Raw genomic sequence first — 24651 nt, 5'->3', positions numbered from 1 at the left:
TGTGCTCTGAGAACACTTTATTCATTAGCCTCTGGTAGGTTGCCCCTGCGTTCTTCAGCCCGAAGGGCATTACTGCGTAGCAGTAGTTTGCCCTTGGGGTGATGAACGAGGTCTTTTCTTGGTCGGGTCCGTACATCGGGATTTGATTGTATCCCGAGTATGCATCCATGAAGGAGAGATATCTGTAGCCTGAGGCTGCGTCGACTAAGGCGTCGATGTTTGGTAGTGGATATGGGTCTTTGGGACAGGCTTTGTTGAGATCCGTGTAGTCGACGCACATTCTCCATTTTCCATTGGGCTTTTTTACCAGGACCACGTTTGCGAGCCATAGGGGGTATTTTACTTCCCTAATGAACCCTGCATCTAGTAGTGCTTGTATTTGTTCTTCTATTGCTTGCATGCGCTCAGGCCCGAGTTTCCTACGTCTTTGTTGGACAGGTCGGGATCCCGGGTACACTGATAGCCTATGGCACATCAGGTCGGGACTAATGCCTGGCATGTCGGAGGCTTTCCAGGCGAAGAGGTCGGAGTTTTCTTTTAAGAGGGTTATGAGTTCCTCTTTTAGGCCTGCTTCGAGGTTTGCCCCTATATTTGTTACTTTTTCAGATGTGTTCCCGATCTGGATTCTTTCGGTTTCTCCCTCTGGTTGTGGCCGAAGGTCTTCTCGGACTTGAACTCGCCCGAGTTCTATTGTGTTGATCTCCTTTCCCTTTAAGCTCAGGCTTTCGTTATAGCATTGCCGTGCCAGTTTTTGGTCGCCTTTTAGGGTAGCGATTCCTTTTGCGGTAGGGAACTTCATACAGAGGTGTGGGGTCGAGACTACAGCTGCTAGTCTGTTTAGGGTTGGTCGCCCAATGAGGGCGTTGTACGCTGAGGTAACGTCGACTATAATGTAGTCGATGCTTAATGTTTTAGATTGCTCGCCTCTTCCAAAGGTAGTGTGTAGCGAGATGTATCCTAAGGGATGGATCGGGGTGTCCCCTAGCCCAAATAGGTCGGTGGGATAGGCCTTTAGCTCTTTTTCTTCAAGTCCGAGCTTGTCGAAGGCCGCTTTGAACAGGATATCTGCTGAGCTTCCCTGGTCAATCAGGGTTCGATGTAAGTTGGCGTTTGCTAGGATAATGGTGACCACCATTGGATCGTCGTGCCCGGGTATTATCCCTTGAGCATCTTCTCGGGTAAATGAGATGGTAGGCAACTCGGGCAGGGGACTGTCTTTTCGGGCATGATAGACTTCTTTGAGGTGTCTTTTTCGCGAGGATCTGGATGTTCCTCCGCTTGCAAAACCTCCATTTATCATGTGCACGTGTCTTTCAGGGGTTCGTGGGGTTCGTTCGGCCCGTTCCTCGTTATCTCCCCGCCTCCTTTTTCTGGTTTCTTCTCCTTTCTCTGCTATGTATCTGTCGAGTTTTCCTTTTCTGGCTAGCTTTTCTATAACATTCTTTAGATCGTGGCAGTCATTAGTAGAATGGCCGTAGAGCTTGTGGTATTCACAGTATTCGGACCGATCTCTCCCCGCTCTTTTGTGTTTTAGCGGTCGAGGTGGTGGGATTTTTTCGGTGTGGCATACTTCTCTGTAGATGTCTACCACGGAGACTCGGAGGGGGTGTAACTGTGGTATTTCCGTGGCTTGTCCGAGTTGGTTTCTTCTTTCTTCCTTTGTTCCCGATCTCGATCTCGGAGTGGGTAGTTTGATTCCTTCCTGAAAGAGTCTCTTAGCTGGGAGGTTTCTTCCATGTTGATATATTTTTCTGCTCGTTCCTGCACTTCGTACAGGGAGGTCGGGTATCGTTTGGATAGGGATTGGCTAAACGGTCCCTCCTTTAGGCCGTTTGCTAGTCCCATGATGGCTGCTTCAGTGGGCAAGTGTTGTATGTCCAGGCAGGCTTTGTTGAATCGCTCCATGTACTCTCGGAGAGTTTCCTGGTTGCCTTGTTTGATCCCGAGTAGACTGGGGGCATGTTTTGCCTTGTCCTTTTGAATGGAGAACCTTGTTAGGAATTTTTTGGTTAGCTCTTCGAAGCTGGTGATTGATCTTGGTGGCAGGTTGTCGAACCATTTCATGGCTGACTTGGTGAGAGTGGTGGGGAAGGCTTTGCACCGAATCGCGTCGGAGGCGTCGACTAGGTACATTCTGCTTCTAAAGTTGCTGAGGTGGTGACTTGGATCGGTGGTGCCGTCGTATAGATCCATATCGGGTGGCTTAAAGTTCCGCGATACCTTCTCCTTCATGATCTCTTGCGTGAAGGGATCATGGTTGCCTTCGGGGGTGGGACCGCGGTTCGTCCGATCTTTCAGGTTGGCCTCTATTTTCCGGAGTTTTTCTTCTAATTCTCTGTGCTTGCGAGCCTCCCTTCTCAAATCTTGTTCAGTTTCTTTCTGCTTCTTTATGTCCTCTTCGAGTTGTTTCAGCCGGTTTTGCTGTGCCCGAACTGCTTCTAGAATTTCTGAGCTCTTTTCTTTTTCGGGATTTTGTGGATTTTTGTTTGGGAGTGATGTCTTTGGGTGATTCTGTTTGTTTCCTCCTGGAGTGCGCGGTGATAGAGGGCTGTCCGGTCGTTCTCCGGTGTCAACTTCCTCCTCTTGTTCTGATGTAGCGTGGTTATTGTTGGGAGGATCGTCCGCCATGGTAGAGGGATGACTTCCAGGGTCCCCGGCAACGGCGCCAATGTTCCGAGGGTTACCTGAAACGTGTAGCTCGGCCGTCTGGCAAGACCCGAGGTGAGGGTTCTGTGACCCGAGCTTGATGCGCCGAGCGGCTGGTGGTTGTACCTGCAATGACACTCCGATGCTTAAGTTAGCATGGGTCCAAGCAGATATTGAGTAGAATTAGAGTATGAGTTATACCTGGGTGCTCCAGTGTATTTATAGTAGTTGGTCGTGATCTTCCCTGGATAAGATATTCTTATCTTTATCTTTATCTTTTGGGAGCTTTATCCCTATCTTTGTGGAACCGCCTTTCTTTAGGCCTTTTCGGCTTTTAGGTTTTGGGCTTCGTTCCTTCTGATGGGCCTTCTTAGCTTATTTGTCCGAGGTCCGACCTCAGGCGTGGGCCTTGGGACGAGGTCGGACCTTCTATGAACTTCCGAGTTGGGGGAGCTCGGTCAGGGTATGAACAGTTATGAACTTCAAACTTTGATGCACCTTCTTTGGTTTGTGACAGGGGAAGCTGAGGCAGAGACATTGATCCCTGGAGAAGCAAGAATGCAAGCTCATTCAAGGAGCAAACAGCACCCAAACTGGCGCTCTCCACAGGCGGTCTCTAGCAAGCTTGCAGGAGAGCGCCAGCTTCAACACTTAACCTCAACAATTGGCACTCCTTACCAATATTCTCCAGCAAGCCTGCTGGAGAGCGCTAACACCAACCATGCCAGCACCAACCTTCTCAAGACCCTTGTCAAGCACCATCCCAACCTTGTCATGACACCATCCAAACCTCAACACCACACTACACCAAACATGTCAAGGCCATCACCACACCACACTCCAACCTTGTCACAACCACATTGCCTCACCCTCAACCCATGCTCTCCAGCAAGGCTCTCCAGCAAGCTTGTTGGAGAGTGCCACTTCCTCATACCCCCACCATAACCTCACCACACCAACTTTGCCACTCACCCTTACTTAGACCACGCTTGTTCCTAGCGCTCTCCAGCAAGCTTGCTAGAAAGCGCCACCTTCATACACCTGTGTCCCTCATGACTAGCGCTCTCTAGCAAGCTTGCTGGAAAGCGCCACTCTCTCATACACCAACCACCATGACACCAGCAAATCTTGACACACCCCTTGTCACAAGCAACAACCAATGGCCACGCTCTCAATCTCAAGCTCCCTCAAGAGCACCAAGACAAGCACACCAAGCTCAGTGTCACGCTCGTTTTTGGTGCTCTCCTGCAAGCTTGCTGAAGAGCGCCAATCATCAGCAAAGGGCAAATAGTGTCATGCTCTCAAGGGGAGCTCATGAGCAAACTTAGCACTCTCTTGAAAGTGCCAACACTCGCCTACCACGCTCACACTCAAGCTCTCCAGAGAGCATCTTCGAGGAACAATTTAAAGGAGGAAATGAAGCCCAGTGCCATGCTCTCAAGTAGCGCTCTCCAGCAAGCTTGCTGGAGAGCGCCAATCCTCATACACACAACGCTCTCTTGGTGATACTTTTGAAAGAGCGTAGCGCTCTCCTGGAAGGTGCCAGCGCTCGCAACTAGCGCTCGCACCCAAGTTCGCAAGCGAACGTCTTCGATGCTTACTTTAAAGAAGAACTAAACCACTTGTACTTGGCGCTCACTTTTTAAGTTCACTAACAAGCGCCAGGCCCAAGCGTCAGAATGAATCCAAAGACCCAGAGGAAGTACATCAAGTAAAGACTTGGGGGAAGCACTATAAATAGATGAATTTTGAACTCATTGGGGGCTTACGGAGTAGACTAGATCACTACACTTTACATTTTCTTGCTTGTACTTAGTTTTCATTTTATTTTTCATGCACTTTCAATTTCTTTCAAGTTTTCTTAGAGTGATGATCAACTAAACCCCCCACTCATTAGGGGGAGGAGCTCTGTTTTAATTCTAATAAATTAATGAAATTCTTCTTATTCTCAATTCGCTTGTTGTTATCTAAGGGAAAGCTTTTGTGCTTCAAAGATCCAATCACTACTGAGAGTTTGGATCTACTTGAATCTCTATGTGAGCCTCGAGAAAGGGATCATAGGATTCAGTTTGAGGCTTCTCCCTCATAACTCTTTTGATCAATACATTCTTAGTTGGTATGTGACATATAACCTCTTTGAATTGAGATCTTAAGGGTTGTATGGCTCTTGGATTAGAAATTGAGTTTCACCTCTTCTAATGAATAATTAGATCAAGAGATTGGCAATTGATTGTGTTAAGAGAAATTGAGTTGCCAAGAGATTGGAATTCAATTATTTACAATCCGCTATAGATCTACTTCATATGATTGAGAAAGAAGTTGAGACCCATAATTCACGAAGGATCATAGCATCTCCAATCCCTAATGAATCTCACCCATTGTATTTCTTCACTTTAATTCTTCTGAATGTCTAATTTCCTTTAATTCCCAATACCCAAAACCCCTTTACTTTCATGCAATTTACAATTCATTGTCATTTACATTTTTGCCTTTATTTTCTTGCCATTTAAGTTTTCGCTCTTTACTATTTCGCAATTTACTTTCAGCCTTTTATTATTTAGTCATTTAGATTCAGCACTTTTACCTTCTATGTCATTTACTTTTCTGTTGAGTTAATCACCCAAAATATCAAATATTTGTTTGACTAGAGAAATCATTTAACTAAAGTTGTTTAATCCATCAATCCCTGTAGGATCGACCTCACTCAACAATGAGTTATTACTTGACGATCCGATATACTTGCTGGAGGAATTTATGTTACGTAAATTCTACTCATCAAGTTTTTGGCGCCGTTGTCGGGGATTGATTTAGATTGACAATGATTAAGTTGGTGATACTCTAGATTAAACACTTTTCTTTCGTTTTGTTTAAGCACACTAACTGTTTGACACTTTGTGTCCCCTAACTCTCACAACACTCTAGCACTAGAGTGTTCTTTTTTTTGCATTTGGTTTGTTTTTGTTTTGCGTATGCTAGGAGGAAGGAAAGCAATATCAACTTCCTTTTATTCTGAGCCAAAAAGAACTCTTCTAAGATTGAGAAGAGAAGCTAGAGGGAAGAGAGTAGTTGGTGATAGTTTAGCTCTCATCATGTTTTAGGTTAGAATTTTAGAGAGAGAAGCTCTCCCTATTCTCTAGAATTTAGGGTAGTTTAGGTTAAATCTTCTTAGATCCAAGTTTTAATTCTTGTTTTAGCTCAATTTCCTTTACATTCCCTTGTTCTATTGTCTTAATCCTCTTAGTTTTTCGTGTTAATTCCTTTATTTTGCCAATTTTAATTCATGAACTCTCTTATAGATTTTGATTCCATTTTAATGCAATTTTATGTTTCCATGTCTTTTTATATTTATCTTAATTGCTATTGTTAATTTCTTGCTTATGTTAGTTATAGTTTCTATTAATTCTTGCATTTTGTGATATTTATTTTTATTGCACTCTAGGTGTTTGATAAAATGTTTTCACTAGTTATAGAGTAGTTTTATATACTCTTGGCCTAGGTTAAGGAAATTGGGTGACCTTGAGTCATTGGGTCTCATTAAATTGGTGATTGAGAATTCTTAGTGGTCAATTTGATACCCATTAACACTAGCCTACTACTAAGTCTTAGTAGCTAGGTTGGGACTTATGGGTTGATGTTGATCCAGCCTATTTGACTTACTTCAAGCATAGAAGTAGACTTGATGGGTTGGTCCCTCATAATTGTCAATATATGGTTTGTAGACAAGGATGGTGATCTCAATTTTCATGCCTTAGCCAAGAGTTCTTTTCCATTCCTTTATTAGTTAATTGTCATTTATTTTCTTGTTATTTACTTTTCTTGCCAATCACCAAATCAAACCCCCTTTTTTCCTTCATAACCAATAGTTGAGTACTTCATTGCAATTCCTTATGAGACGACCTGAGGTTTGAATACTTCGGTTTATTTTATTGGAGTTTTTACTTGTGACAACCAAATTAAAACTTTGATTGAAGGTTGTTTGTCGGTTGGGACTATACTTACAACGGAATTATTTTGTGAAAATTTCTAACCGACATAAATCCTTTGATAAAAATAGAAATTGAAACACTAAAAGACACCAAACTTAAAACTTTTGAAATCAAAAAAGAGAAAATAACTCAAAAGAATTCGAACAAAAAAAGCAAACAAGAACAATTTTTGAAAAATAAGAAATAAAAAATCAACCAAAACCAAAGATACCAAACCTAAAAATTGAAGCAAAGTTTGAAAAAGAGAGAAAGATGACTAAGATGAACTTTTGAAAAATTTTAAGAAAAGAAAACAAAGAAGGTTAAAAAATTTAACAAGAAAAACAATTAAAAGAAAAACTAGAAAAAAGTACATGATCTAAGTAACAAGACAACTGGTAGTTTGTCAATCTCAAATGATCCCCAGAAACGGCGCCAAAAATTTGGTACGCGAAATTAGAACTCGCACAACTTCACCGGCAAGTGCATCGGGTCATTCAAGTAATACCTCATGTAAGTGAGGGTCGATCCCACGAAAATTGTTGGATTGAACAAGTAATAGTTATCCTGCAGGTCTTAGTCATACAATTAGAGAAAGGGTTGTTGGTTGTTGAATTCGCATAAAACAATAATAAAGAAAGCAGTAAAAATTGGTGCAGAAACAATAATGAGCAAACAGCTAAGGTCTCAGAGATAATTACCTTTCTGGATTAATATTTCTTACCAATTATTTTAATAATGAATGATTCATTCTATGGCAAACTATAAATTATTAAAACTTATTTCCTTAGCGAATTAATCTCCTCCAATCCTACTCAAAATGCCACAGACAAGGTCAGATCTTTCGGATCGAGGGTGAAGTTCAGAAAACTAGTTTAGCGCCACAAAAACCTCAATTACCCCAAAGCTAACTAGATTATGTCACGTATCCAATTAGGTCAGACAGATTGCGATTTAGGAGGGATGTTTTCAAGTTGTAGCTCAAGTGACCTTGTTTCGAGTATCACAAGAACTCATGTAGAAAAAGGGACATACCTAGTCTCATTAGAATGAAGAACGAAAACACACCTTTGAACTGAATCAAATATATATTAAAATAGAATAGTAATGATATTAATCCATAGAGATAAGTAGAGCTCCTAACCTTAACCTATAAAGTTTAGTTACTCATGCTTTATAGAGAAGACAAAAAACATAAAGAGGATCTATCTGTCTCTGTCTGTCTGTCTCTGTCTGTGTCTCTGAACCTAAGTGATCTCCTCTTTAAATAGTAAAAGCTAACTCTAAAAAGATGTTAATTTTAATTTAAAAGTTAAAAAGAAAGACTAGATAAGCTAAGGAGTGCAAAAATCCACTTTGGTCATGTGCTTCGATTAAGCATGGCATTCAACTTGGAGAAATGGGTGTTGAACGCCCATTTGGGGGTGAGCTCGCTATCTTCTGCTCCCTGGCTGACGTTGAACACCAGTTTTGGACGTTCAACTTGGGATGTTGGTCCTTCTTAGGTGTTGAACACCAGAAGTGGACATTTAATGCCAGTTTTGGCAATAATTCTGGAAGAGAAGTATAGACTATTAGGCTGCGTTTGTTTACAAAGACAGGACACTGAGACATGGACACAGAGACACAAAATCATATTTGACAGAGGAGACATGGACAGAGACAGTGTGTCCAAAGACACTGAATTAGTGTATTTTGTGTCCATCCTGACAGGAAGGACACAGAGACACTAACAAGGGACACAACTTATTTTTCATTCTTTTTTTCATTATTTTTGTTAATTTTTCATAATTATATTTTTTTATTATTATATTTTTCATCTCAAATTTTTTGAATGAAAAAATGAGAATAAATTAGATTCTCATAATTTGTTCTAGTTTATCACCAAACAGAATACAAGAACACAAAATTTTGTGTCTCTGTCCATCAATGTCTTGTCCTGTCCTGTTCTCAATGTCTTGTCCTGTCCTATTCTCAGAAACAAACGCAACCTTATATATTGCTGGAAAGCTCTGGAAGTAGCCTTCCAACACCATTAAGACCGCATCAATTGGATCTCTATAGCTCAAGATATGCACATTCGAATGTATGGAGATCAGAATTGACAACATCTGTTATCCTTTCTTCGTCTCTGAACAAGATTCTGCCAAATTCGCCAAAAATTACCTAAAATCATAGAAATAATGCAAAAACTCAAAGTAGCATCTAAAAGATGAATTTTGCACTAAAAATACTAAAAATGAACAAAATATAACAAAAAATACTAAAAATGCTATGAAAAAGGGTATAAGATGCTCACACATTACTTGGAAGTTGGGAATTCACTTGGTGAGGAGTTGGAGGCTTGGAGCTTGCGGAAAGGGGCATTTGGAGGTATTTTTGGATTAGGGAGGAATCGGTCAAGGTATAATTTTGGTTTTTCATATTTAATGTATAATGTTAGATGAAATCTTAGGTTAGTTAACCATAGGATAAGTTGAATTATGTGAATGGTGCGTGTTTAGTGGATATAGTAGGTAATTGTTGAGTTTGATGTGAATTGTGGTTGGAAATTAGTGTGTGGTATTGGCAAATTATATGTTGAGATGATTGTAGTGTCGTTGGTATTGAATATAAATTAAAAGGTTGGGTTTGATAGTGAAGTGGTTGGAATTGATGCAATTCTTATATAAATGTATATATGAGATGAAAATGATGTTAAATTGATGATGAAGAATTAGTATTTTGAGTGATTAAGTGGTTAGTAGGTAGTGGATTAATGTTTGATAAAGTATGAGAATGCTTGAGATGGTATGGTTATGATTGGTTGGTTTGGATTGGAAAATTTGGTAAAAACTTGAGGATTTGGGTTTTGGTAAAAATACAATTTTTAACCAATTTTGTCGCGTTGTAACCTGTTTCTCGGAACCTCAAATTTGGTGAAACTTATCTTAAATAAAAATTGGATCCGAGTAGTTTACGATGTTCTAAGAACGAAATAAAAATAATTTTTGACAAAAACGTTATGCACGTTTGAAGTTTGGGTTTAAAAACACAATTTTGTAGAAAACTATAATTTCTTGTGTGCATGTGTACGCATACTATCGTGCACACGCACGGAGCAGAGCATTGGTGAGACTCGTGCATACGCACGAGGGTTGTGCGTACGAACACACTAGGGATTTTGTTAGTTGTGTGTACGCACACTATGATGCGTATGCACAGAATGGGATTTTCATCTGGTGCATGCGTACACACAGTACTATGCATACGCATAATGCCCTACTTTATACTAAAACTTTATTTTTAACTGTTCGACCTTCCCATCAAGCTTGTGACCCTCCAAAACCAATGTTTTGTTGAAAATTCACGATTTTTGAACTATCAACTATTCTTCTAGTTTTTTTCAAACATTTGAAAACTCTGTTTAAGGTCCTATGTCTAGGTTTTAGGCTACAGAATATGTAAGTTTGGTGATGGAGCTAGTTTTGGTATCGAAGGAGATTTGAAAAGTGAATGCTTGACTTGATGAGATATTAACAGTGATCAATGAGACATGATTGAGAATAATGTTGATATTTATGAATTATGATTGAAATATTTACTCAAATCATGTATTTGAAAATTATCTAAGACACGAGTTTTCCTGGGTGAAAGTAGTGACTTGTCACCACTTGTTCTAGATTGAGACTTGATGCTCTGTTAAATAACTGTCGCAAGATGTGACTGGGTACTTTAACTCCCCGAGTTCTCTCCCATGGTCCTGCTTACACACACACACACACACACACACACACACACACACACACACACGCACACACACACACACGCATATATATATATATATATATATATATATATATATATATATTTGAACTTGGGGTTTTTTACATGGATATTTTTTAGCTTGGGGATGCGTGCATAGAGAGTCTATCTAATGGTTAGCTACCAATTATGTCGGGTTTGGCTATATAACCGACAGATGAGATTCATTAGTCATAGGATAGACATACATCATATGCATGTGTATGTTTTTCTTGAGTGTGCATTGTTTGGTTTGCCTAACTGCTTAGCCATGTTTATTTGTTACTTGCTGTACCTGTTCTCTATCTGTGTTTTCTTTGTTTAATTTATATGTGTATGTATTTCTGAGAGACCTTCTTTTGCTGGAGGTGTGATGAGGGTTGTTCCATCTAGAGGTTAGGAGGTTTGAAGGAAGCAAAAGGTGCAGAGTTAGGTTAGAACTAGATTCCTATAGATAGATTATTGAATTTCTGGTTTAGTATAATCTTTAAGTAAAAATCGGAGAGTCAGAGTTCTAGAAATGCCTTTAGCTTTCTCAGGACATTATTTATTATCTATGCGATCACCTTTACCATGCTAAGAACCCCCCGGTTTTCATTCCATACATATATTGTTGTTTTTCAGATGCAGAACGCTACTGGAGGCTCTGTTGAAGCGATAATCTACTTTAGACTTTGTGTTTTGTACTATATATATATATATATATATATATATATATATATATATATATATATATTCTCCACCTTGTATATATTTGTATTTTGGTTATATGTATGTATATGTATACTCTGGTCAGTCTTGGCGTTGTAAGTCGAGTATGGAGCTTGATATCTATCTCTTTTGGAATTTTGTTCTTTATATATATGCTATCCTTTCCGTTCGCTCTTTGTCATCCATTTTATGCTTACTAGATGCGAGAGGTGCGATTATCTATTATGCTTTTGTTTAGCTTCTTCTTCAAGACTCCTAGTTATAACTCCTTTCAACTATATATGTATACGTCTTTTAGTTTTAGAGATCGTAATACATCACCACCTCTTATTTACGACTTAAGCGAAAAGCTGTGTGTGGTGGGGAGTTACGTTTCTCCTCATCATCTTCCGCGTCATCTTCTTTTTCATCTTTTTTTCTTCATCTTCTCCTTCTTATTTTATTTTCTCAAAATTCTTCTTGATTTACTCTCTTGAGAGAAATAAAACCAAAAAGAAGGAATGTGAAGAAGAAGGAAGAGGAACACGAAGAAAAAGGAAGAGGAATGCGAAGAATGAGGCGGAGAAACGCGAAGAAGTAGAAGAAGAAGGAGGAACAAGAGAGGAACGCGAGAATGTTTATGTAGTTGGAGCGTGTTTTCACGCTCCACTAATGAAACTGATTTTGTAACATTCTTACTATCAGAATATCACGCTTTTGGCTGCGCCACTCAGATAGCGAGGATATTACGACGACTTCTATATATTTAATAATAAATAGGAGCCTTTAACTCAAAAAATTGTATCGCTGTTTCCTTTTAAAAATCGAAAGCTCTCTTTTACTTTATACAAACATACATATACATATATAGAAAACTTCTTACAAATATTATATGCATACAATTCATACAAATTTTATCCCTCTTACAAAAATATCGTGACAAAGGCGAGGGGAGAAACTATGACCAATATATCCAAACAAAACAGCACAGCTAAGAAATCACCAAAACTTCACATAGCTTCCTCCTTTGTCCTGAAAAGAGAAGTCTGTAGATAGGTGAGAACATTATCCTCGCAGGTTCTTAGTAGAGAGTTTAAGAATTATCATAAGAGGATATGCATAAAAGAAGAATGAATTTTAAAAGCAAAGATCATCATTCGTCTTGTGAACTTTTTCAAAACCACAACAATTAATTATCCAAAATTCAAAGTTCTCTTTTTTAATTATAAGAATTTCCAAGCTCAAATAATATCCCATAACATAATCAAGTACAACCTCGGGCACAATACAAAATCAACTCACGGCCTCTGGCCAACATATAAACAAATCGCCACTCAGTATCAAAATAGAATCCATCACAGGCACAAACAATATAAGACAAACACAATTAGAGAACAGTTACAGCAAGTACCACAATTAACAGTTATAAAGAATTCATTAATAGGCAAATCAAAACACTTAGGCACACCCAAACAATAGTAAACAAATGCAGTATGATGCATGTCTGTCCTATTGGCCATGAGCTCACGTGTTAATTACATTGCCAGAACCTAACACATCCGGTAGCTAACCTGGATATCGTCTCTCAACACGATTGAAATTCTCAACCTTCTAGAAGGGAATCTTCACCTTTCCAATCAGAGAAAGACTGTGATGTAATAATAGAGAATCCTCAACCTAACTGGTTCATACAATAGCCAGAAATTGAATCGAAGAGAATCCTCAACCTTCTCCTTTCAATTCCCCCGATGTAACAAGAGAGGGAATCCTCAATCCCGCTTGTCCACCGCAACAAGAGAGAGAATCCTCAACCTCAACTTGTCTATCGCAGCAAAAGAGAGAATCCTCAATCTCAACTTATCTATTCGTGAGCGGGACAAAGCCAACGTTCTCACCACATCAATCCAAATCTCATTTCCATCAAACATAACCAAGATTATAATCAGGATCACAATTCTTTATAATCATATTTCAATCAAATATAATCTTAATCATAACCAAAAATTAAATTAATAATGCAGAATTGAATCGAAGGGAATTCTCAACCTTCTATCCAACTCTCCGATACGACAAGAGAAGGAATCCTCAACTTCAAGTTTATCCGCTGCAACAAAAAAAGGAATCCTCAATCTCAACTTGTCTATCGCAACAAGAGAGAGAATCCTCAATCTCAACTTGCCTATTCTCAAAACCCTTTGATTAATAAATAATTAACTTTTTGAATCTTTAACTAAACAAATGAATCTCTTTTCGTTTTTACTCAAAACTAAATAAGTAAATCATGAACCCATTTCCCAAATCAACCAAATCGAAAGTCCAAAATTAACTTTAATAATCTATTTCATGTTTAAACATTTGAATTCAATTATTTTTGAAAACCACTAAAAACTTTCAAAGCTTTTCCCCGAGGACCCAAAATATAATTCTTTGCTTAAATCAATCCAAGCCAAAATAAGTTATTATATTAGATCAAATTACCTTAAATCAAGATTTATTAAATTAAATTCTACGACAAAGTCTTTAAATTTAGAGGGGCAACAACCAATCTCATTTCTTTAAATTCATTAAAAACCTTAAATCATAACTCTTTAATTCATATCAATTCAGTAAAACTCATTTCCATTCAATCGAATACCTGGAAACATAATCATTTTTGTAATTAGCCAAACCAAATTGAAAAGCAAGTTAAATCCTCATTTTCGCTCAACTAAAAACCCTAAACTAACTTCAAAACCTGTTTAAGTTTAAGACTCCTTCAAAAGACTAAAAAATCATACTGTTTGCAAATCCAAAACGTAACCATTTATTCTTTGATAATCACTTCAAAGTTCACTAAAACACCCTAAATAATAATCTTTTCTTTAGTTAAATCAAAATCAAATAAAATAATTCTTCAATTAAATTAATCAAAATAAAACTTCTAAATTCTCATAAAAATTTTGACATCATCTCCCCTAAAAATCAGACTTTGCCACTCTTCTCGCGTCCCTATCAAACCATTTCTCAAACTCTTCTCAACCGTTTCTAAAATCAAATCAATACCAATATCAAATCATTTCTCAATCCTTTCCAATGAGTTCAAAATCAAATCATTCCTCAATAAGACATACAAATCAAAGTTCCAAATCAAGCTTTTATTCACTACCACAACGCTAACTCAATAATCAGAAATAACTACAATTCAACCATGATCATAACAACTTTAAACCAAGTACAAAATCTAACTAAACATCGTCAATTGATCAATAAACCAATCAAGCAAGTAATTGCATTCATTCAAGACAACTCAATTCAATCCATAAGACTTACGAAATCACAAAAATACATTTTTCACATTAATATTGACTTATAACAATTCTTCAAAATAACATGAGTTTTAAGAAAAAGTCCCTACCTAAACGACGATTCAACTACGCGACAAACTCCGTTTTGTCCTCTTTGTTCATAGCATCAGCAGCCGTAACGTGCACAAAAACTCCGCCATAACGCTGTGATAGCAACGAACGCAGCATGCAACTTCAGTAACTCAACTCCAACACATTAACGTCGCGAAAGCCTCAGTAATATGTAATAGAATAGCGACAAAAAGGAGTTTTCGGAGCAAAATGACTTACTGTACCAAGAAAAAACAAATAACCGAATAGCCGCAGCTCCAACGGTTGACTCTGGTGAGCTTTAGCAGCGGCGGTTATTGCTGGTGACCACCCAGACAGCAGCAACGGCAGTAGGGAACGACAGCACTAGCGACAGAACGCGATGGCAGCAATGGGATGCAACTCTTCCTCTTCCTCTCGCTTGTTCTCTCTCTTTCTCTCCCATCTGAGCTCCACACCACGACCACGACGAACCAATGGTGGCAATGGCGACGAACGCAAGGTGCGGCGGCACCCAACGGCTCCTCCCTCCTCCATGCGACCTTCTTTTCTCAGCGACGGCGATGTATCCTCACAGCTCCATGGATGGCGACGAAACTTGGCTCAAAGGCAGAACAGGCTGGATGGCTGCGGGGCGTGATAGTGGCAACGTGGCACAGTGGCTAGGCGCGGTCTCCCCTTCCTTGCTTCTTCCTCGCAGCTCTCTTCTCTCTTTTTCCCTTTCTTTCTTTCCTTTATCAGCCATGTGTGTAGCTTGGGGGATGACAACGAGAAAGAAGAGTAGAAGTGACTGTGTCTATTAGATTTAGGGTTTGAGTTAGGGTTTTAAATTTTGGAATTTTTAAATAATTTGGTAATTTTAATAAAAATTAGGGATAATATAGTAATTGAAAACTAATTTTATTCCAACAAAATTATCTTTAAAGAAAGTACTTTTTATTCATAAATTTATAAATTATTTTTAAATAAATTCTCTAATTCATGAATAAATCAATTTTCTTTAAAATCATAAAATAAAGTTTAAAATCTAATTATTCAAATTAAAGCATATAAAATCTTTATTATTTTTCAAGTACTAAAACTTTAAATCATAAATAAAAAAATACTTAATTAATATAAAAATCTTTAAAAATATAATCTTAAATAAATATTATAAATCATAAATAACTTATTATTTAATTTTTAAAAATTCGAAGTCTTACAGATTTTTGTTAGATTTGGACCAATTTGATTAGATTTGATTGCTAAAAAAAATTGAATGTGTAGCATCTCTCTATAATCTAAACGTTTTTTTATTTCAAAAAAAAAAGGAAATTAAACACTATTCAAGCACACAAAATTTAAGTAATTCTATCGCTCTGCATGGACCAACATTTTGTCAGGCACACAAAATTTGAATTCGTAAAAAGTTTAGCTCTTAAATCCATAATTTGAACGTCTAACATGGAAAGTTAATCACATAACTCTAAGAACATAATCCTCTCTCAAACTCTTAGCAATTCATATTACTATAATTTCCTAGCAAATCATCATAGACTTTAGCAATTCTCGTTATCAATTGTTATATTGATGTTATAGTCATAGCCAACATTGATCCTTCTGTGTCCGCACCAAATAATGTTGCACCAACTCCCACAGTATTGCCATTGAAGACTAGGCTGCAACATCCCCATTATTCATCTTACACGGGATAATTCTAGGGGTTGGGAAGCCATATCACAAATCACCTTGCACTTGCTTGGACTATGAGGCCTTAACTATAATAATTAGAAGAAAACCTATGCCACCAACTTAGACAACAACCGTTTGCCATGGGGCCAGGGCGCATCATCATGATCGAAGTAAGATATCTATATGCTGAAAATAGGATGCTTCCTTGGCTTCGAATCAAATAAAATCCGCAGGTGTCATATACAGAAAATTCTGAATGTGATATGAGTCCTTCTGTGCAAGTACTCAAGGTGGCGGCAAATTTTATGGATTTTTATTTTTATGATTTACTTTACCACAATTCAGGTATTGTCAAATTCAAACAAAATTGATCACTTATGAAAAAGCTAAAGAAAAAGAGAGACCTTAAAATATATTACATTGCCTCTCTGTCTTTGGCTGATGCAGAGATAGTAAATAGACTAAATATGTTACAAGTTCCAAACGTTTGCAAAGATAAAGTGAAATAGCATAACAGAGAAGGAAATAGAAGAAAAAGAACGTCGCCTGAGAGATTCGAACTCTCGCGGGGAAACCCCATGTACTTAGCAGGCACACGCCTTAACCACTCGGCCAAAGCGACGCTGATGCAAAGTGATCTGTCCTTTAATTATATTAATAATAGTGGCTCTAGTTGATCAGACATAGGCCACAAAGTACCAAACGAAACGTAACAAACGATAGACAAACCAACCTATTGTATTGAAGAAGGTTGCGTGCGGGCCCCACTTTCTCTCTCTCTTCACCTTCTTCAGTTCTCCTCCCACCCCCTCTCTCTCATCTTAACCATGACTCCTCGCTGCCCTTTCCTGACTCCTCAGAAACTCAAAGTCAAACTCCTCACTTAATTGATTAATCCCCTCCTCCACAGCCGCTTGCACCAACACCACCACCCATCATGGCGACGGCGACGGGGGCGGAGGAATCAGAACTCAATACCTATTGGTGCCACGAATGCGACATGAGCGTCGCCCTCTCCTCTTCCCGTTCTTCCCCTCTCATGTGTCCCCACTGCCGCACCCACTTCCTAGAACTCATGGACTCACCTTCCCAAAACGACGCCGTTGCACCACTCTCCTCTCTCTCCCTCTTTGATTCCCCCTTCTTTCACCGCCTAATCCACCACCACCTCGTTTCCAACTCCAATACCAACACCACCGACAGTCCAAACGACGACGTTGCTTTCGAGGACCCACTGTCTTTACTCTCCCCGTCCCTGATTTCCTCCAAAACAGCGTCGTCCAAGTCCTCCGCAACCGCCGTCCCCGTAATTCTTGTCACCTCCGCGTTGCTCTCCCAGCTCGATCCAACCGGTGTCGTTTCGTGCGCGGTGTGCAAGGACGACATTGAAATCGACGAGGAAGCAAAGCAGCTTCCGTGTAACCACCTTTACCACTCCGATTGCATCACGCCGTGGCTCGAACTCCACGATTCGTGCCCGCTCTGCCGGTTCCGACTTTCGGCGGCAGAGGAGGAGGCGGAAGGGGAGGAAGAAGACGGCCTCGATGGTGCTTTGACGTCGAGCGAGATCAGGAGTCAGCTGAGGGCGGCGATGGTGAGGCTTTCGGAGCTAATGGAGGAAGAGGAGGATGATTTCTACGGGTTGAGGACCACTCTGAATCACATTGCCTCAAGGCACGGCTTGATTGGCTCCAATGGTGCATCTGTGGTGAGCGAGGAGGGTGAGGGTGGTGATTCGGAGAATTTTTCCAGAATCGGTGGTGGCAATGGCAGTGAATGAAGGGGTGGTCTTGTCTGCAAATTCATCAATGTATAAGGTACAAAACATAGCAGTTTTTTCCTCTTTTGGTTTGCCTATAGTTTTATGTTTTGGTATTGTGTTAGTGATGAAGAGTTGTTAGCCTGAAATTGTTGTTATGTTAAGTCTGTGCCGAAGATCATGGAGATTTCCCTCTTGCTAATTGAGTTCTAAGTTAATTATAACTGCCAGTGTTTAGTAAAATGGTGATGGTGTGTGTATTTGCTGTTCTTGGAAGATCTTTCATAATGAATCTATCAATTTTCAGCAAGTGATTACTCAAAAATTGTAATGTCCGTTTGTCTTTTGGTTTGGTTACATGATGCTATTCAATACCACCGACTTTTGCATTTGGTATTGTCAAGTTTTTAGGATTTGCAGTTCAAGAGTTGGAGTGAGATGGAATGTAATAAGGTATTGAGAGAACTCATTTCATCCGTCTTTCATCTTGCACCTTATTTACTCCCATCTCTTCTCATCGGGTGAGTGTTATGGCATAAGGGATTGCAGGCTGAAATTAATAAGAACTTAGAGTTCTTGCAACTCCATTTCCTTCTATTGGTATTTCCAAACAAGGGCCTTTTCTCTATCCTATAATATCAGAACAATGGTATCAGTGTATTGATATTCCTAAACTATGCCAATTGTATTCTATCCTCATTTTGTTCTATTTCATTCCTAACAAAGCAGTCTTCTAGTTAATTACATTTTCTTATTCGTATGCAATAGAAGGTTGTTTCCTTCAGTGTTAGATATGCACCTTGATTTAGGACTTTAGGCATGGTTTTATAAGATAAGCAAACAAACATAAGGAGAAAATACAAATCTTATTGTTGATGTCAGTCATGTCATGGATATTTGAAATGCTGAATCACATCTTGCATATTCGTGCAAGTCATAACTCCTTTTCACCATCCTGTGTGTATCTATTCAAGTTAAAATCTTAGACTACCAGGTGGTTAGTGCATGCTTAAAGATTGCCAAAACTGAATACTTTGCTGCAGAGTGTAATTTTCCCTATGAATTAGTTTTTTTTTTTTGTATTTCAAGAAGATTGATCCTTGGCCTTTATGAGAAAGCACATCTGGGACCATAAAAAATTCCTGTTAATCTTTATTCATTAGTCTGTGTCGTTGCTACATTTAAAAAACAAAAATGATCTGTTGTTAATCTTTATGCATTAGTCTGTGTCGTTGCTACATTTGAAAAAAGAATAAAGAAAAAAAAAAAACACTACAATTTGGTGGAGCAACTTTGTCTACTTTATATTTGTGGCAGCATAGTTGGCACTAATGCCTTATAGCACATGTATTTCTGCATAGCCATTATTTATAGCCATTTATCTTCTATTTCAAAACAAGCTTGTGAACTAACATTGTCTATTCTGATATTTGATGGCAGGTATATAGTGTATTAAAAGAATCTTCAAGTTGTATTGCCATAGATCGTCTTAACAAGTGTAAATCTGCACCGACGATTGTGCTGTTCCAATTTTTCTTTGGATCACTCCATTAGGTAGTTGTAGTATTTAGTATATAGCTGGAAATACAATAAACTGATTATGCACGCGAGTAAGCTACATTTCTTTCCTCGCGTACCCATCATCCAGTCTCTCTATGTTGGTCCTTGAATTTGGATTCTCTACTCGTATTTACCCTCTATTCTAGGCAATAAAATCTTAGATTCAGCTACTGTTTCTTGTTGCGGTGTCTGAATTGCTAAAGTAGATCCTTTGCATCGAATAATTTTGTTTAGTTTTTCTTGGTGTTTCATGAAATTGTATATGGATTGAATCTTCTGAGTGTGGCTATGTAGTATGGAAGAGCCTTTATATGCATATTCGTTGTGTCTTGAAGCTTTGTTTTGATCTCTACTTAAGAAATGATTTTTTATTTTAATTTTAATTTTTTAATATCACTTTAACTTCAACCATCTAACTTCTCCCATATTATTGGTTAAGTACTTAAGTTTAATGCTTTTAAGAATGGATGATATTCTTGGGGCTAACCTTAACGTGGTTACGGGGCATATAAACTATCTTTGTCTCAATTAATTTTTTTTAGAATAAAGTATCGTTTTTGTTCTTATCGATTGGGACATATTTCAAAAAAAATTTTTAATGTTTTAAAACAGTAACAATGTTATTCTACTATATTTTCTGTTAAAAAATGTTTATGGGAGATATGCACATGGACATCAAAAACTATTGTGGTAGATTGCTCTCATTATTGATAGAGGAAAAAATAAAAGTAAAACTAAAAAGAATAAAATGATAAATAATTTTTTAAAAATTTATATTTCAAATAGATTAGTTTTTAAAAAAAATATACCAATAATGTTTTTTAAAATAGCAGATATGGATATATTATTTTTAAATTTATCTCTTATGATTATGATAGAATGTCTTAATTTGATAACTTGTACACGTTTGTTATTCTAAAAGACTTTATTGGTACTTTTTTTTTTAGGGAATTTATCCACTTTATTGGTACTTTTTTTTAGGGATTAATCTATTCGAAATATAAATTCTCACGTGTTTATTTGTCACTTTACTCAACTATAAAAAAAAAACAATGACAATATAAAAGTCTAATAATTGAAATTGCTAAAAAAAAAGGAAAACAAAGAGTAACAAGGAATTAGAGATACTACTCAATTTGGTCTCTGAACTTATACATGAATCTCAATTTAATCCTTAAAATTTTAATTGCCTCTATTTAGTCCTAGAACTTTACAAATATTACTCACGTTAGTCTCTGACGTATACAACGAAATGCCACGTTGGACGCCAAACGAAAATATTACGTGACCTTTGAAATGTTTGCATCAATTTAGTCTCATAGCAACTATTTAAATACCTAATCCCCAATCCATTTGAAGCTCCTTAGCTTCTTCTTCGAACCTTACTCCTCTGTTGGGAGACATTTTTATAAAGTTCATAATGGGTAGCGGCAGTAAATCCGTTGAGAGTTCCAGCAACCAACGCTCTAATGGAGGTTGGAAAACCACTTGAAGTAGAGAAGAACTATTTCTAGAGTGGTGTGAGTGTGGGTGTAGACCCGTTTTGAGATGGTCAAAAACATATGCAAATTCAAAGAGACCTTTTTTTGGGTATCCAAACTATAATATAAGTGCAAGATTATTCTAAACTTTTTATGAAACTTGTAGTATCTGATTCTTTCTCCATCTCTATGGAATATGTTTGCAAAGTGTTGGCAAGAGGTGGTGTAGGTTGTTTGTTTGGACTAATAAATTCCACAAAGAAGGAGAAGCAAGATGTAGAGTGGTTCCAAAAAATGAAAATGATGAAGAATGAGGATGAATTTTGCTTGAAAGATTGGAAGCTTGAAATCTAAAGTTAGGGCTTTGAAATTGGAAGGGATTTTGTTGGTTGTAACAAATTTGCTTGTAGTTGCTATTTTATTATAGAAATAGTGAAGACTGGCTTGATGCATTTTGTTAAAATGCCAAATTTGATGGTTGAAAGATTCAAATTAGAGGAATATTTTGAAGAAAAGTTAATGTATATTGTTGTACGTATTTTTATTTTAAGTTTCAATGAATGAAAATTGCACTTGTGTTAATTTGAATGGAAATTGTAATTTGTGAGTTAAGTTATTGTTTATTTGTGAATTCAATTATACAAAATAAAATATAAGAATTTGAGACAAAAAATATCATCCAATTCTTTTATAATTCATTAATAAAGCATTAACATTGATCCTGAATTCAAACACAACTATAATGTTAGTGTGATGCAAAGTTATCCAAAAGGAACCATTTCAAGTATAACTAACCAAAAGCTAACATTGCAAAGTTATGCAAACTTAGAGAAAGAAGATAACTAATCCAAAAGGTAAATAATCTAAAAGTATAATGCCCTATTACATATAAATCTTTTCCGGGAGTATGGACAAATTTCATGATACTAGCTAGTCGTTTGGCTATCCCTGAAGATGCACCTTGCATTGGATCAACTGGTACATTGGTTGTGGGTGAGGTACTAGAAGGTTGGGACACCATTCTTTTGGTTGCAAGCTTTGGGGTCTTGCATTATGTTGCACTGGACTAGTCTCCATCTATAAAAAGTGGGAAGAAGTTAGTAAAATTTGAACAAAAAATGAATTGACATAGTGGTTAAATTTAAGGAATAATTTAAAATATACCATTACCTGTAGAGAGTCTTTATTCTGAGACATAATTGGTTGGCTCATGCTATGCTCAACCTCAGCCTGGCCTTCATGCTAAACTTCTTGAGTTTGAATTAGAGGTGGATTACCATTAGGTGCAGCAACTTGAGGTGGTACATCAACAGGTGAAATAGCATGAGCAAGGTTCACAATTGGAGCAGCAGTGGTAGGGGCAGTAGGGTTGGAATTACCACCTATAGCAGCTGCCACTTCTTCAGCCTCTCTTTAGACAGTTTCTCTTGGTGTGAGCTTTTTCGCCACAATAGCGATAAGAAACTTCTTTATAAATCCTCTTCATCTTGGTCTTTTGCTTCTTGCTTCTATTAGGGCCCTCATTGGCATCCTTTTTACATTTTTTTAGGTGCTTCTGGCATCTGTTTGAATTTTAGAGCTTGTGGTCTATTGTATGAAGACTTCTCCCACATTACTTGGTCAGGAATAGGGGTTTAAATGGAATGCATATATGTCATTATATGCATCCATTATCAACCACTTGTAGTAAAATTCATCAGGACATTTTCTGGCTTTAGCCAATGCAGTACAAGCATGAATATAAGGCATCCCTGTACACAGAAATACAATAGATACAACCAGTAATAATTAAATATATTTGTTTCAGAAAACCAAAACATGGTAATATATAAGATGAATCTTGATCATAGAACAAAAAAAAATTATTAACTACCGCTTAGCTGACTTAGATGGTCGTTGTTCTACAACATAATCCAGTTCAGAGACTCCATGTTCATAATACACATGAGGAACTCCGTTGTTTCTCTCTGTAAAGATGCACATTTTTAGCATCTTATTGTCATTAGTCATGGTCCTCAAACCAGCTGTCAATGGCCTGTTGAGAACCAACCATCAACATTGCTCAACCCTGATTAAAAAGCATCCGAAGTGTTTATATCTAACCCAGAAAAAAATTTGTTCTCTTTAGTATGTCAAACTTCCATCTTTATTTCTGACAAATGATCCTCTATGGTGATATATAATTTTAATGATCAACAACTAGAATTAGTGTGCTTGACATATATATATATATATATATATATATATATATATATATATATATATATATATATATATATATATATATGAAAATTCATTTAATAATGATGTTAACATAACTATATTAATCCATGAATTAATTAATAAGTTATTATATTAGTGCAACTAAGTAGAATTCCCAATTTATTTCACCACTAAAATTTCAATAATAAATATAAGTAACCAACAAAAGAAAATTAATGAAAATGTTACAAACGTGACTTTTAAATAAGCACTAAATCATCCTATGACGAAAATGTCTTCAGTTTTAACTTCTAATAAATAATCTACAAAATTCACCTCAATGATTATCCAATTATTCATGTGAATTGAAGAAAGAGAGATGGAATAAAAAAAAAAACATAATTTGACTACTCTTTACCATATCTTGATAAGGTTAGACTTGCTAAAACAGAAATTGTATTGTTATTATAAGACAACAACAGACAAAAAAAATTCATTAAGAAAATTATATCAACTACTTTATATATGATTAATAATTAAATCTTGTGGATCAATTACTCTATGTTACAAGATGCAAGAAACAATTGACTTACTTGACTTGGCTATATATAGAGATCAAGACTTTGATGAAACTGCACCTCTCTTCTAATTAAAATAGAGGAAGAATTAAATGTAGCATATTGCATATAACAATCTGATTCTATCCTTTTATTTCTTAATACATTGATTATCAAACAAACACACCAATGCCGAAATCCTAACCCAAAAATACTCTCCTAAAATACTCAAAATCAAATTAATGGTATCGAAAAAGGTAATGATCAAACATCTAACTAATAAGCCAAGAAATTAAATGATAGTAACTGAAAACATAAATACTAACAGAGAATAAGCACAAAAATTAACATTATACTAACATGCAAAGAAAAATGCATTTAGTTAGAATGTATAAAAAAAAGAGGAACCAAAAGTGAAGCAAAAAAAACAAAGCATCATCATAGGTATAGAAGTTTTTTCTTCACTATTTTTCTTACTTCTAACTCAGTCAATGTAGGTAAAAAGAAGACAGCTGGTGCAACGTGAAGTGGTTGCAAAGAAGAGAATCGCGACTTCAACGAATTTAATGAGTCCGACTCACAACAGCGCTATTGTAGACAAGAGAAAGAAGAAGAACAATCCTATTACGGGCAGAATATGGTCTAGTGCTTGTTTAACTAAAACGTTTGCCATCTCAAAACGTGATACAATGTCGTTTTGGACTATTTGAGCGCCAAACCAAAATGACATTGTTTTAGTGGAGTCCAGCATGGCATTTTGTTGGACATGTCTGGTAATATCTCCGTGATGGAAACTACTGTAGAGACTAACGTGAGTAAAGTTTGTAAACTTCAGGGACTAAATAAAGGCAATTGAAACTTCAAGAACTAAATTGAGACTCGAGTGTAAGTTCAGGGCCAAATTGAGTATTATCTCAATTCTCAATGAATTAAATAAAATCTTTTGTTGATTAAACGTAAAGT

General features: G+C 37.2%; 1 protein-coding gene and 1 non-coding gene across 2 annotated transcripts; one reads left to right on the top strand and one right to left on the bottom strand.

The window, feature by feature from the left end:
* Positions 1–16669: 16669 nt before the first annotated feature.
* TRNAS-GCU (transfer RNA serine (anticodon GCU)) lies at positions 16670–16751 on the bottom strand. The gene has a single exon. It is a non-coding gene; the product is annotated as a tRNA-Ser (tRNA).
* An 80-nt stretch (positions 16752–16831) lies between these two features.
* LOC112703017 (uncharacterized) lies at positions 16832–19764 on the top strand. The gene is made up of 2 exons (XM_025754305.3): positions 16832–17946; positions 19329–19764. Exon 1 carries the CDS (start codon positions 17067–17069, stop codon positions 17907–17909), a length of 843 nt encoding a protein of 280 aa, XP_025610090.1. The 5' UTR covers positions 16832–17066; the 3' UTR covers positions 17910–17946; positions 19329–19764.
* Positions 19765–24651: the final 4887 nt, after the last annotated feature.

This window comes from Arachis hypogaea, chromosome 7 (assembly GCF_003086295.3).
Source record: "Arachis hypogaea cultivar Tifrunner chromosome 7, arahy.Tifrunner.gnm2.J5K5, whole genome shotgun sequence".
Lineage (NCBI taxonomy): Eukaryota > Viridiplantae > Streptophyta > Magnoliopsida > Fabales > Fabaceae > Arachis > Arachis hypogaea.
Note: the sequence above shows the minus strand (reverse complement) of the source record. Positions and strands in the feature narration are given on the sequence as shown.